The 13,988-nt window shown below is 33.0% G+C and overlaps 4 protein-coding genes across 4 annotated transcripts in view; 1 reads left to right on the top strand and 3 right to left on the bottom strand.

Moving 5' to 3' along the window:
- Nucleotides 1-380: 380 nt before the first annotated feature.
- On the bottom strand, nucleotides 381-2,352 carry LOC102590547 (uncharacterized membrane protein YMR155W-like). The gene has a single exon (XM_006354347.2). The coding sequence runs from the start codon at nucleotides 2,232-2,234 to the stop codon at nucleotides 450-452; it is 1,785 nt and encodes a 594-aa protein (XP_006354409.2). The 5' UTR covers nucleotides 2,235-2,352; the 3' UTR covers nucleotides 381-449.
- Nucleotides 2,353-4,850: 2,498 nt separating this feature from the next.
- Nucleotides 4,851-6,303, bottom strand: LOC102590223 (F-box/kelch-repeat protein At3g23880-like). Its single transcript, XM_015311833.1, has 2 exons — nucleotides 6,132-6,303; nucleotides 4,851-6,062 (listed from the first exon to the last, which is right to left on the bottom strand). The coding sequence occupies exons 1-2, from the start codon at nucleotides 6,276-6,278 to the stop codon at nucleotides 4,947-4,949; spliced, it is 1,263 nt and encodes a 420-aa protein (XP_015167319.1). The 5' UTR covers nucleotides 6,279-6,303; the 3' UTR covers nucleotides 4,851-4,946.
- Nucleotides 6,304-6,970: 667 nt separating this feature from the next.
- LOC102589907 (uncharacterized) lies at nucleotides 6,971-8,659 on the bottom strand. Its single transcript, XM_006354345.1, has one exon. It carries the CDS (start codon nucleotides 8,657-8,659, stop codon nucleotides 6,971-6,973), a length of 1,689 nt encoding a protein of 562 aa, XP_006354407.1.
- A 1,336-nt stretch (nucleotides 8,660-9,995) lies between these two features.
- The window catches only part of LOC102589569 (heparan-alpha-glucosaminide N-acetyltransferase-like), a 5,231-nt gene continuing 1,238 nt past the window's right edge, over nucleotides 9,996-13,988 (top strand). The window contains exons 1-10 of the mRNA XM_015311803.1: nucleotides 9,996-10,223; nucleotides 10,641-10,778; nucleotides 11,210-11,291; nucleotides 11,523-11,599; nucleotides 12,416-12,531; nucleotides 12,878-12,944; nucleotides 13,081-13,206; nucleotides 13,299-13,390; nucleotides 13,497-13,563; nucleotides 13,758-13,839. Coding sequence (XP_015167289.1) covers nucleotides 9,996-10,223; nucleotides 10,641-10,778; nucleotides 11,210-11,291; nucleotides 11,523-11,599; nucleotides 12,416-12,531; nucleotides 12,878-12,944; nucleotides 13,081-13,206; nucleotides 13,299-13,390; nucleotides 13,497-13,563; nucleotides 13,758-13,839 — 1,075 coding nt within the window. The remainder of the gene's footprint in view (nucleotides 10,224-10,640; nucleotides 10,779-11,209; nucleotides 11,292-11,522; nucleotides 11,600-12,415; nucleotides 12,532-12,877; nucleotides 12,945-13,080; nucleotides 13,207-13,298; nucleotides 13,391-13,496; nucleotides 13,564-13,757; nucleotides 13,840-13,988) is intronic.

Raw genomic sequence — 13,988 nt, 5'->3', positions numbered from 1 at the left:
GCCAACAAAATACCCTTCATTAAAAATAATTATATTAGGTATATAGATTAAAAAAAAATCATTTCTTATATATAATATTAAATTTTGAACACTCGTATTGAAATTTATGATTTCACTGCTGCCTTTTTCAAGAATTTTTTGGATTTTAAACTCGGTATTTGTATCCTTCGATTTCGTGTCTTACATGTAAGACTCATTAAAGACAGAAACACTCCTTACTACCTATTAATGAAAAGAATCGTAAATTCATAACTCATAAACTTAAAATTCAGTCCGTCTCCAACAGAGAAAAGACAAAAAAACAAACCAAAAAAAAAAACAAGAACATGTGAATAATCAGTATAGTATTTGTCTATTACTGAAAATGATACAACATATAATTCCTATAACTCAATAATTGCTCATAATTATTTTTTATCAGTATACATATACTTAGTGATAAAAATTAATTAAGAACTACCTACATGTTTAGCTTGTTCCCTAAACTTCTTATAAATATCACCTTTATAAAATTTCCTTGTTCTAATAACCAAAATTAATGAAATAGCACAACTTAACAATGTAGCCCCAGTAATTATAAGAAAGGCCAATTTGTAACATTCCACTCCAATGCATGTTAAATCCTGACCAATTTTCCTTTTTAGCCCTTTTGCTAACATTTGCTTTGTAGCCACTTTATCATACAAATGTCCAGTTACTCTAACATTGAGCAAATATGCACCAACTGGGCTAGCACCACCACCAAAATTGTACAATGTTGAGTAGTATTTCAACCCGAAAAGCTCCGATATAATCGCGAAAATCAAAGGCCATTGAGCTCCGAAACAGAACCCCATTAGTATAGACGCGATGTAGAGGGAGTTAGGAACACCAAACGCGATAAGTAGATGGCCCGAACATGAGAGGAGGAGGACTAATGTGAGCATCATAGGGCGCGGGAATTTGTACTTTTTTAGAAAGATTTCAGATACAAATCCTGAGACAACTCGTCCTAGGTAGTTCCAAATGCTTACTAGTGACACAAACGTTGTGATACTTTTCTCCGGATAACCCAAGGCTTTTCCAATTTGACCTAAGTTATCGATAGCTGTCAATGTACCTCCCACACCAAATGTTGTCGCGATGAATAGAATGATCATGTCTATGCTAAAAAGCGCTTGCAATATCGTATAATCCTCTCCTCTTGGTGGTGGATTAAACACATTACTAAAGCAAGAAGTTTGCTTTTCCTCATATTCGTTCTGAGCTAGCTTCTGAGGTTGAGTCAAGTCAACTGATGTCAAATTTTCCTCAGATTCACTTAAAGCTAGCTTCTGGGGCTGAGTCAGCTCTACTGAAGGCGGATTTTCACTAACAACTTTCAATCGAGGCTCATCCAAGGCTTGTTGCTTAACTTTCCAAAGCTTAATTTCTTCTTGAAACACAATGATCAACGGGGCAAAGAGCATAATCAACACAACGGCTGCACTTCCTCCATACTCAAACCTCGCGAAATCGATCTTATTTTGTATGATGATGACTAACATGATAAAACCAGCTAGGCCAAGTGAAATGTACAAAAATTTGTACAATATTTTGGTCTCGTTGGCTTGTCGAACAACTCTTAAAATCCGAATCGTTCGTAGAAAAATGCAAGACACAACGGCAGGAAGCCAACCAATTAATAAAATCAATGACTTACCATTGTTACCATAAAAAGCATGGTATAATTGTGTTATAATTGCACCACTTAAACCAACAAATCCTTTTAATAATCCTAATAAACTTCCCCTGCTTTCTGGGAAATTTTTAACACAAGTAACTAATGCACCAGTATTAGCAAATGTTTGTGAATTTGCACCAATGCAAATGTACAAACACATTTGCCAAATACGCGGTTTGGCTATGTGTCCTGTGACGCATAGCCAAATCATAAAATAACCAAAAAAATTCATAATTGCACCTATGAATAGTACAACCCATGGTGGAGTTACCTCGTTGATTAAACCCGAAATAATCCCAACATTACCACCTAAATCTTTGAAGAAACTTAACAAATTTAACGTGGTTTGGTCATACCCTAGCGATGATTTGATTTCATCACTATAGAGACCGAACATGTAGGTTGCACCAGCCATGGACATGATTAAAAGGTTCGCGAATACCATGAACCATCGGCCTGTGAAGACATGGTGGCCAAAACTCGCCATGGAGTTAAGGCCACCATGTCCATTCATCAACTTAGTGTTCACCATTTTTTTTGGCTTATGATAAGGAAATATATTTTGTGTGCTTTGATTTGGTTGAGTGTTTTGTTTGTGTAAATGTTGAGTGCACTATGGGACTATATATATTTGTTTGGTAGTGTGTTAAAGGACTTCTTTTTTAAAATTTCTCACTCAGTGTGTCCGGAACTAAGATATTACGCTCAATAACTTTGAAAATGAATGATTTTAAACTTTTGATTTGCGTTTGCTCAAGGGAAAACCTTCAAAGTCAAAAATAAAAATAAAATGTTAAATTCTACCCATGGAACAAACGAGGTCAAAATTCAAGATCATTCAGTACACGTGCTTTGGGGTAAATTAATCCGAAATCGAGACGTAGAAAGACCATTAAAGGGGAAAACGATTATTAGCATGATTGTTTTTATTTCAAAGCTCAAATCTGAGATTTTTTTATTAATGATAGAGAAATTTTATTCATCTCACCACAACTCGGGGGTGATTTTGTATGTGATTATCTAAACTTAGGAATGGAATTTCACATTGACTTGATAGTTGACCATTAAAGAAGAAACTGATTATTACCATGATTGTTTTTATTTCAAAGCTCGAATCAGACACCTTTTATTAATAATAGAGAAATTTTATTCATCTCGTCACAACTCGCGATGATAATGTTAGTCTGATTATCTAAATTTAGTATGAGAATTTCACATTGACTTGATAGTTGACCATCTTTTTTTTGCTTTTGCAAGTGGAGGGGCCTTGTAATAATGAAAATGACAACTTAAATTTTCTCCATCTTAAACGTATGAGTAAATTTGGTGTAGTACAAAATGAGACGATTCAATGTATCTTTACACGTGAATATCAGCTCGGAAAGTAGATGGATTCAAAATTAAAAATTTGACCAGCTTTATTATATGATATTTTTATTATTAAATTATTGTACTTATAAAATTATGAGTTTAAATATTTGCTAATAATTAAATTTATGTATATAGTTATGCTTTGCGTAGAAAATATTGACCCGAATTGAACCTGGCTTTATCTCAAATGCATAGTGATTCCAACTTTAAATCTTATTTGTAGTATTTTTTTTTTTTAATTTCTTGATCCGAATTTCTGATTCCGTCACTATTTTTTGACATGGTGTGTGGAGTGGGTGGAGGGGTGGCATATATAATAGGGAAAAGGAAATTTGGTATATCTCTTTTAGAATTTGACTAGACACTAGATAATATTTGTCACATTTCTTCAAAGAATTATCAAGTGTGTCTTTGTTTACGTGTAATAATTAACAAGATAGTAATATTTGGTATTTAGGAAAATTCCATACCTTACTTTCCTAATTTGTTGGGTGGGTTTTACTAGATAAAGAAAACCTAATTTGGAGTTTTCATAATCAATCATTTTCCTTTTCCACTATAAAAGTGATCTTGATGGATGTATACAGAGTTTATATTGACCAACAATATAACATGTTTAAAGTTATGTTGCTGAGCTATATCAAGTTGCACTTATTACAACCACAAAAAAATAAGTTGTAGCTTAGTGATAAGTATCGTTTTATTTTTAATCAGAGATTTTTGAATTGAGCTTTGGACATAAAGTCAAAATTTTCAGATGAATTCGAATTAGTTGAATCTCAAACTGAGTACTTGTACTAAGGTGATAGAGCAAAGAAAATCTAGCACCCATCGCGATTAAGGGAGGAGGTACAATTGAATTCGTCTGGATGGAAATCACACCACCGGCCAACCTAAGCCCGTTAGGGTAGCATAAGCAATGGCGTGGCTACCCTATAAACTGGACACCCTTCATCGAAAAATAATATCGTATTTATAAGTAAAATAATACACGACGTGATTAAATAACAAATTTTGGACACCATTGACATAATAAGGTATTGTAGCCCATTGGTTTTAGATGCCCTGAAAGAGTCCTAAATGCTCATGTGTTCAAATATCACTAGCAATATTATTTTCGCTTTTTTTTGGACACCCTTCGTGAAATTCTTGACTCCGCCACTGAGCATAAGGGGGTTAATCTGAATCCTCTTCATCGAAAATTATACTCCTGTATACACAGTTAACATTACTTTTTTATGTAAATATAGTTTGACGATGTTGAATCCTTTGAGACTTCTTCTTATGTTTACTTCTTTATATTTTAAATTTCTTTAAAATGATCCCCTTGAGGTCCCTCCACCTTAGCCCATCGCGCATGCTATCACTTGCTTTCAACTTTTGTTAGATTATAAAAATTGGGACCAACAATAATGTTAATACTATGGTACAAATTAATCAACAATTTTATCTACAACGGATGGTGGTAGGTTGAATAGGATCCTTTCACGCTTAACTAAAACTTACAGGATCAAGTCATGTTAGGGAGGGTAGAATGTACGTAGACCTTACTCACACAAGGTGAGGTAGAGAGACTGTTTCCGATAGACCCCTGGCTCGGGAAAAATATTTTCAAAAACATCAAGACGAAACTTACACTTACTTACATTATCTTCTGCCAGCACAAAAGTTTATGGTTTGAGCTCACATTGTTACATACTTTGGAGATATAGCAACAGGGTAAAGGTCTGCAGTTACAGCTTAGTATAAATACAACATTTTAGTTTAAAGACTGATAAATACATTCAGAACCCAAAATTTAGCAGTAATAAATAAATTCGAGGTTGTTACATAATCTTCGATAGAAGAAAAAGAAAGAAAGCATATGCAAATACTAAGTAAGTGAATTAGGTGAGACGAAACTCTCCGCATAAACAATTCCATGCTTAGTGATATTACATTTAGGACAGAATTCAAATGGTCCTCTAGATGTCGTGAATTTAGAATTAAAACATCTCTTACCTTTGTACTGTAGTAACACTTGACAATCTGCAAACATATATTTTGGTCTGGCTGAATGAAAAAGATTAGTATCTCGTATTTCAATCAACTTAGTCCAAGATTCCCTGACACCATAGTCTTTCATTATCCACAACTTAAAAGTGCCAATCCTTCCCTCCGTCCAATGATTATGTGTAGAATAAAAGCAAAGCATTCCTCTCAATACTGAAACACCATGGTCGATGGTATAGTAGCGGGGGCTTACACCAAACATTTGCTCCAATAACGGTACCTCCCCATACATCTCATTTGAAATATTAAATGAAACGGTAGTATAATATCCAGAGCGTGACATACCAAGCCAATGAAATGCTCCATGTAGAAATGCCAAATAATCCATACCACAATCCCTAAAACCACAAACAGGCATAGGCTTAATGCTAGTAGGATAACCAATTCTTCTCCAGGAACCACTCTTTAGAGAGAGTAATTCAATCGAAGTATAGAAACTATCAGCTGCATTGAGGTTAATTGCAAGGATCTTATAGTCTTCACTAGTTGCATCATATTCCAATCCACATACACAAGTCCTCACTGGAAATTCTGGATGGGGAAGTAGTATTGATTCTCTTGTGGACGGGTTCCACAACACAAGTTCCTCATTGTATCCTCCAGAAGAAACAAGAATAAGAACCAATCCATCACAAGAACAAAATATTCTGGCAATATTTGGTTTGCAGCTTGAAGGCCAATCAAGCTTTTGTTTATCCTCAAGCGTCGATAAAGAACAAGTATAGAAGTTAAACGCTTCATCCTTCATAAATAACCTTTCCATGGTAAGAATTTTTTGGGAATTTTGGTCATCCTTGTTATGAATATAATGTGTCCTCCTAAAGTAAGGATCATCAATTAATGACTTCCAAACACATTTGAACCGAAGAAGAGACCGCATAGGTAACCTTCTGAGGATCTCCATCATTATTTCCTCTTGTAAATAAATTCTTATGACCTAGATTGGAAAATTAGAATACATCAGAGATTTGCTACAACAACTAAAGTTAGTTCAAAAACAACTTACCTTGAATTTTTGGGTAGCTTCTTCATCTCCAATAATATTAGTTTTTTTTGTGTTTACGATGGATTTCTTCTTATTGGGAGTTTTTCTACTTGCTAAATTTCCATGGCCATGGCGATGGGAGGATACACACTTCTTCTTTTGTGCCATCTGCTGCTAGGGTTTCTACTGCAGATTATGCGCCCAATATTACAATCTTAAATATATATATATAGGAAAAGGGTTATATTTGCTTCTTTACTTAAAAGAAAAAGGGTTATATTTACCATCGTTATATTTTTTTAATATATTTACCCTATCATCCAAGTTTGGGTTCATATTTATCCTTGATAGAAAAAAGTTATATTTACCCTCGTCTCTGCTCCTACTTTTTTTTTCTCACACAAATAACTTTCGATGCTTTTATTTTAACATCATATCAAATTCATACATTTGAATTAAATATTTGATTTAGTGATATTTTTTTCTAATGTATTTGAAAATTATTTAAAAAGAACAAATTAAAATTATAAATGTTAAGAAATTAATATTTTTCATATAATCATACAAAGCAGCAAAGTTTAGTGATATACATGTATAGATCAATTTTGAACATACTTAAATTCGTTTTCGTAGGAGTTTAACAAAAAAAATAATGACCTACTTGATGAAAGTTAGAATAAACCATAATTTTCTTTATAAAATTAGAATAACTCAATAATTTAAAACAATAATATACATTTAATAGATTGGCATCTTCATTACAATATAGTAATGATTGATATAATTACGCTGCACGTACGTACTGATTTCAAATTCTGAATTGACTTCTACACGACGACGTCACACCATATGCATGGTGTTCAATTATTTTCCCTTGAAGTGACAATAGTGTCTTGTATTACTTGACTCTCTTGTTTAAATTTCTTGTATATATCAGTTGCATAAAATTTTCTTGTTCTCAACACCAAAATCAATGAAACAATGCTACCTACAAATGTAGCACCACTAATTATTAAAAATGCTTGTTTATAACATTGTACCCCAACACAATTCAAAACTTCTCCAATTTTTCTAGTGAAAATTCCCTTAGCTTCTAATTGTTTCAATGCTTCTTTATCATATAAATGACCAGCAACTCTCACATTGAGTATATATCCACCTATAGGACTCGCCACAGAGCCAAAATTATACAATGTGGCATAGTACTTTAGTCCAAATAATTCCGAAATTATCGACAAAATCAATGGCCATTGAGCTCCAAAACAAAACCCCATGAGAACAGAGGACACGTAGAGTGAATTTCGAACACCAAATGCAATGAGAAGATGGCCAATGCACGAGAGTAGGAGCACGAGAGTGAGCATCAAGGGGCGCGGAAAATTGTATTTGCTTAACAAGATTTCAGAGGCAAATCCTGAGGATACTCTTCCTAGGTAATTCCATATGCTCACTAATGACACGAATGTACTGATGCTTGAGTCAGGGTAGCCTAAGGCCTTCCCAATTTGACCTAAGTTATCGATCGATGTTAATGTACCTCCAACCCCAAATGTTGTAGCTACAAATAGAATCAACATGTCAATGTTGAAGAATGCTTGCAAGATTGTGTGATCTTCACCTCTTTCTGGTTGATTAAACGCGCTCTTAAAGCACAAACTCCAATTTGTTTTTGATGAAGGAGGATTTTCCACTTGAATTGACGCGTTCAATTGTGAAATGTCACTAGAGACTAGTCCTTTTTTGCTCTTCCAAATGTTAAATTCTTCTCTAATGACTAAAACCAATGGTGAGAATATTAGAACTAGAACAACAACACCACTTAAAACATACTCAACCCTATTAAAAGTGAACTTTTTTTGTATGATGATCATAATCAAGAGAAAAATAGCAAGTCCAAGTGAAACAAAAAGAAGATTAAAGAACATTTTGACATCATTTTCTTGCTGAATAACCTTCATAATACGAATCGATGGGAGGAATATGCACGAGACAAGGACAGGTAGCCAAGCAACCAACAAGATCAAGGACTCACCCTTCTTGTCACCATAAAAACCAAGGTACAATTGTGTCATGATCGCGCCACTTAGGCCAACTGCGCCTTTTAATAGGCCTAACACTATGCCTCGATTAGCGGGGAAGTTCTTGACACATGTGACAGTTCCTCCAGTGTTTGCAAATGACTGAGAATTTGCACCAATGCAAATGTACAAACACATTTGCCATACATGGGGTTTCGAAATTCGCCCCGTTACACCCAACCATATCATGAAATAACCAAAAAAATTCAAAATTGCACCAATAGCCAAAATTGCCCTAGGTGGTACAATTTCCATGATTAGACCAGAAATTATGGCTAAATTGCCACCCAAATCCTTGAAAAAGCTAATTAAATTTAGTGTTGTTTGATCATAACCAAATTTGGATTTTATATCCCCTGAATAAAGGCCAAATATGAAAGTTGCACCAGACATAAATAGTATCATTAAAGAAGAAAATGCCATGTACCATCTACTAGTGAGCAAATGGAGGCTAAAATTTGCAATTGACATTGTTTGTGCAAAGACTAATTTTTGTGTGACAAATTATATGGAGTTTTGTTTGGAGTTTTGATTAACATATAGTAAAAACATATTATGAGGGATTTTAATTTTTAATACTAAATATTATGTACAAAAAAGATTAATTCATTTATACTTATAAGTCTTTGTAGCAATTTGGATGTTTGAGAATCTTAGGCCGGCAGCTATATAATTGCTTGTTGACTTCCTTACAAACACAAAGTACATAACTTCTATTTTTAATTAAAGGTGCCACATTCGAATTTTGGAATAAAATCACTTTTGATAGGAAGCAGTTTACTTTTAAATTGAGACTTTCTTACATGAATCATGATTACATATGATTAATCAGAATTCGAAGTGGATTTCATTTAATGAGTGGGACCTACTAAATTTTAAAAAGAAAAATCTTATCGACGACCAAGATAAGATTATTGTGATTCAAACTCTTGTGTGACAAAATTGTGACATCTTGACTATTGACTACATATATAACCCCTTTGTTTTGCTCTTATTGAAACTCATTGAAACAAAGTGGAAGAGTTGCAATTCCACCCACTTTTTGTAGTCTATTTTGTTTTCATCCTTTTTGACTCTTTTACCAACCATTAACGTAGTTGAGAGAGTAAAAAAATCACTTATTAAATATTGCTAGGACAAATAGATTCAATCATATAGTAAATTAAGGTTGATTTTAAAGTATAATAATTTGATTCCATGTGTTTGACCAACATTCAGAAGTTGTTAAAGAGTTGAAGTTAATTAAAAATTAAACAAGTATACATGATGTATTTTAAGATTGTCCACTCGATATTTTATATATGTACTAATGTCCGATTAAATTTAAATTTGTGTCAAAACTCAAGAAGTCTCACATTAGAAGGTAAAGTCGTTCTCTCACTCCATATTAAGGACAAAGAATTTCTATCTAATAAATTAACGCGCTAATTAGCACCATTTATGTGTAAATCCGACATTTCTCTGTCTTCATTTACTCCAGAGAAAACTCTTGATTTGTCTAATTCCATTTCTATGATGAATCATCAATATAATTCAAAAAAAAAAAAATTCAAACATTGCCACTAGGAAAAAAAAACTTTCTATACATATAGTTAATTACTAGCTTTTTTATATAGATATAATCCATCCAAGTTAGAGGCTAAAAATTAAATTTAAATAGCCGGCTTTGATTTTAGCCTTGTCCATTTCCCCATCAATTTATTTATATATTTTATTATGGTTAGAATTTCACACTAGTATTATAAATTCATGCAAGTTATTTGAAATTTAAAAAAGAAAAGTAAGAGAGTGAATTATATTAGCTTTTATGGAGGATCCCAAGAAGTTAGAAGAAGGATTTGGCAATCAAAAGAATAATATTAGTGAAGAAAATATTGATACAAATAGAATTGATAATAATCAAGATTTGGCTAGCCATGAAAATGAGCTAAAAACATTGAGCCAACCATTGCAAAAAGAGGAAGAAGAACAACCAACTATTAAGAAGGGTAAAAGGGTTGCAACATTGGATGCATTTAGAGGTCTCACTATAGTGGTACACGATTTAACTTATATTTACTGATAATATAAAATTATTAATTCATTTTAACGTGTTGCAGCACGTGGCTATATTCTTGCTTTTTCTAGATTACTTGTTTTATCTTTTTGTGAATTGTTACTTATCTTTATTTTGAGATTAACTTATTTAATGACCTGATAGTGTGAAAAATCCTCTACACCATTAATTTAATAAGTTTAGCTCATTTGTCATTTTGGTGAATTGATAGTGTGATTTATTTTATTCATATTATCATCAATATGTAAAAGTTAAACTCGATGAATCTAGTACAACTGTTGTAGTTTTTCTCTATGTTGTTCTTTACCTTGCTAATACCACTACTTATTATTTATTTTTTCTCTATTGCTTCGTAACACTAACTTCCCTTGCGATTTTTTTATTTTTTTTATATAGTTGATGATATTGGTAGATGATGCTGGAGGAGCATATGCACGTATTGATCATTCACCATGGAATGGTTGCACATTGGCTGATTTTGTAATGCCATTTTTTCTCTTCATTGTAGGGGTTGCAATTGCTCTTGCCTTGAAGGTATACATAATCTCACAAAAATAGTCACTTTTAAGTCCTTGTAATTAAAATATATAATAGTTTCTATGATGAAATTTTAAATTCTACTAGTGAAACTTTAGGAAAATACCAATTTTTTATAGATATATCCGAAAAGTGATCAATGGATATTATTTCTTCAAAAATATATAATGACACGTTATAATTCAGGAAATTACACCTGATAACTTTGAAAGTAGATGATCTTGAACTTTTGACTCTGCTTGTCTGATGGGCAAATTTTCAAGGTCAAAAATTGTTAAAGTTGAAGTTTTGCTCATACGACAAGCGAGGTCAAAAGTTCAGGACCACCTACCTCCAAAGTCATTCTTATAAATAGTCCATTATTCAAAAGTGAAATAAAACTTTTAAATCTTGGAATCATTTTAATGGAGCTATTTGTGGCTTTTCAGAGAGTTCCCAAGGTTAGTGCTGCAATTAGAAAAGTAACACTAAGGACATTGAAGCTTCTCTTTTGGGGAATAATTCTACAAGGTATGATTTATAAATTTTACAACCTCTTGTTGATCAAACAAATTTTGTTTATTTCAAAGACAATTTTTTTTTAAAATGAAAATTTTTACTTGTATACAATTAGGAGAAAGAGTTTAAGTTTCGAGTATAAAATTCTTTAAATATCAGTCATCAATGTATATAAGTTAAGTCCAAACTGAAATTATATTTTTTTTCCTAGATAAATAAGAATTTGTGTATGCATTAATGCAGGAGGATACTCACATGCACCATATGATCTAGCTTATGGAGTGGACATGAAAGTAATAAGATGGTGTGGTATTCTACAGGTGATCTCAACCTCTTTCATTCTTTACTTGATGTCTATATGTTGCTCGGACTCTTCAAAAATATCTTCAGGTGTGTGTAAAGTCCTCCGACATGGATACAACAATATTTCTGAAGGATTCGAGTGACATAGTTTAGCGCTATTTTTCAATAGGTATTCAATATGTGATACTCCCACGATCGATGAGGTGTCTAAATAAAAAATTGTGCTAAACTTAAGGGGTTGTTGATCAATTTGTCAATGGCCAACTACTCAACGCTATCTTTCAATTAAGTGTTCAATATGTCAGATCCCATGATGACACGTCTAAATGAAAAATGGTGTCAATTTGTCCTTTGAACTAGGCCAAATGCATCAACAACCCCCTATTCAACGCCATTCTTCACTAGGTTGTTCAATATATCAGATACCACAATGAGGTGTCTAAATGAAAAATGGTGTCGGTTCAGGGAAGCGGTTGTTGATCTATTTGACCTTTGAGCTAGGCCAAATACATCGACTAGCCCCTACTCAACACTATTTCTTAATAGGTGTTCAATATATCAAACTCTGACGATGAGGTGTCTAAATGAAAAATGGTGTCAAATTTAGAGGGGCAACCGTTGATCTATTTGTCCTTTGAGCTTGGCCAAATGCATCGACATTCCCCTATTCAATGCTATTTTTCACTAGGTGTTCAGTATGTCAGATCCCACAATAAGGTGTCTAAATGAAAAATGGTGTCAAATTTAGGTAGCTATTATATGGAAATGAATTATTATTTTTCAATCTAATACAATTTTTTTATTTATTTTTTGGTTATGTGCAAATTTTACAGAGAATAGCCTTGGTGTACTTGATAGTGGCTTTAATAGAGATCTTAACTACCAAGCTGAGGCCAACAACTTTAACCCCTGGCCATTTCTCAATTTTCACTGCCTATAAATGGCAATGGTAAGCAAGCACAATTGTTAATCATCGCGTCGTCCTGTACATTTCGTATAAATTTGAGACTTATAGTTTGATTCTTTACTCATTTCATGTTGAATGGTTCAAGAAAATGTGAAATTCTTTCGTGTCATAGAACTTGTTTAATTGTTTGACCATACGATCATCTAAAAGCTTAATTTGTTATATATAGAGAGTACGCTTTTGTTTACTTAATATTATGTCTTCCAACACACTCCTCACGTGTTGGCCTGATTATTTTTCATGGTTCAAACACGTGGCCTTTTGATAATAGGTGACAATGAGATTGCAAATTTAACAAAAAATTGGATCTTGTTATCGTTGTTTGTAGGCTTGGAGGATTCGTTGCATTCGTTGTTTACATGACAACATTATATGGTCTTTATGTTCCTGACTGGAACTTTCTGGAGCACGACGGAGATACATCACAAAGATACACTGTATACAACATTAAAATAGTATACTTAGATGCGTATTCAGGATTTGAACTTTATCTGAATCCATAGCTAATATTGTAGTTCCGCCCTTGGTGAAAATTTTCAGGTAAAATGTGGTATGAGGGGGCATTTAGGACCTGCCTGCAATGCAGTAGGTTATGTTGATCGACAAGTTTGGGGTATCAATCATCTGTACAATCAACCTGTTTGGGCACGTTCCAAGGTATCACAATATAATCAAAGCTAACTACGATGATTATTGTATTAAGAATCTTAATTTGAAATCACTAAATTATAGTGATAATATATATTTAGGCATGTACATTGAGTTATCCAGAAACAGGTCCATTTCGCGATGATGCTCCTACTTGGTGTCGCGCTCCATTTGAACCTGAAGGTTTGCTAAGGTTCGTATATATATATATATCGTGTTTGAAATCTATTCATCGAAAAAGAAAAAATATATTTACACAATTTTAAGCTAAGAACATTTTCTCTGTTTCCTCTGTTTAGTTCAATTTCAGCTATCATGTCTGGAACAATTGGCATACATTATGGACATGTCTTGATTCATTTTAAGGTAACAACCGTCTTTCAACGATTTAACTTTTATAAACTGACAACGTAGAAGAATTTTTATACTATCATGTGTTACATTTGGTTAAAGTGTACTTATAAATGTAAAAGTTTGTTATAGTGTTAGTGTATATAAGTTAAATATATCGATCGAGCACGTGACAACAATTGAGTAACAATGGACCAATTTTATTTCAGGGTCATGGTGAGAGGCTAAAACAATGGATCTCAATGGGGTTTGGTTTACTTATCATAGCCTTTATTCTACATTTTTCAGACGGTAAATTTGTCATTCCTATTCATCTCACCACAATCGATGAAAATAAAAAAATTCGGATTCCGTTGCTGATGTTGAAAAATTTATATTATTTTTAGATATTTACTCTGTTTTTGTGTTCTGTTTTTTTTTTTTTTTTTCTTCTTGCATTT

Source organism: Solanum tuberosum, unplaced genomic scaffold, assembly GCF_000226075.1.
Source record: "Solanum tuberosum cultivar DM 1-3 516 R44 unplaced genomic scaffold, SolTub_3.0 scf00177, whole genome shotgun sequence".
Classification (NCBI taxonomy): domain Eukaryota; kingdom Viridiplantae; phylum Streptophyta; class Magnoliopsida; order Solanales; family Solanaceae; genus Solanum; species Solanum tuberosum.
The sequence above is the reverse complement of the archived record's forward strand: the minus strand, read 5'-3'. Positions and strand labels throughout refer to the sequence as shown.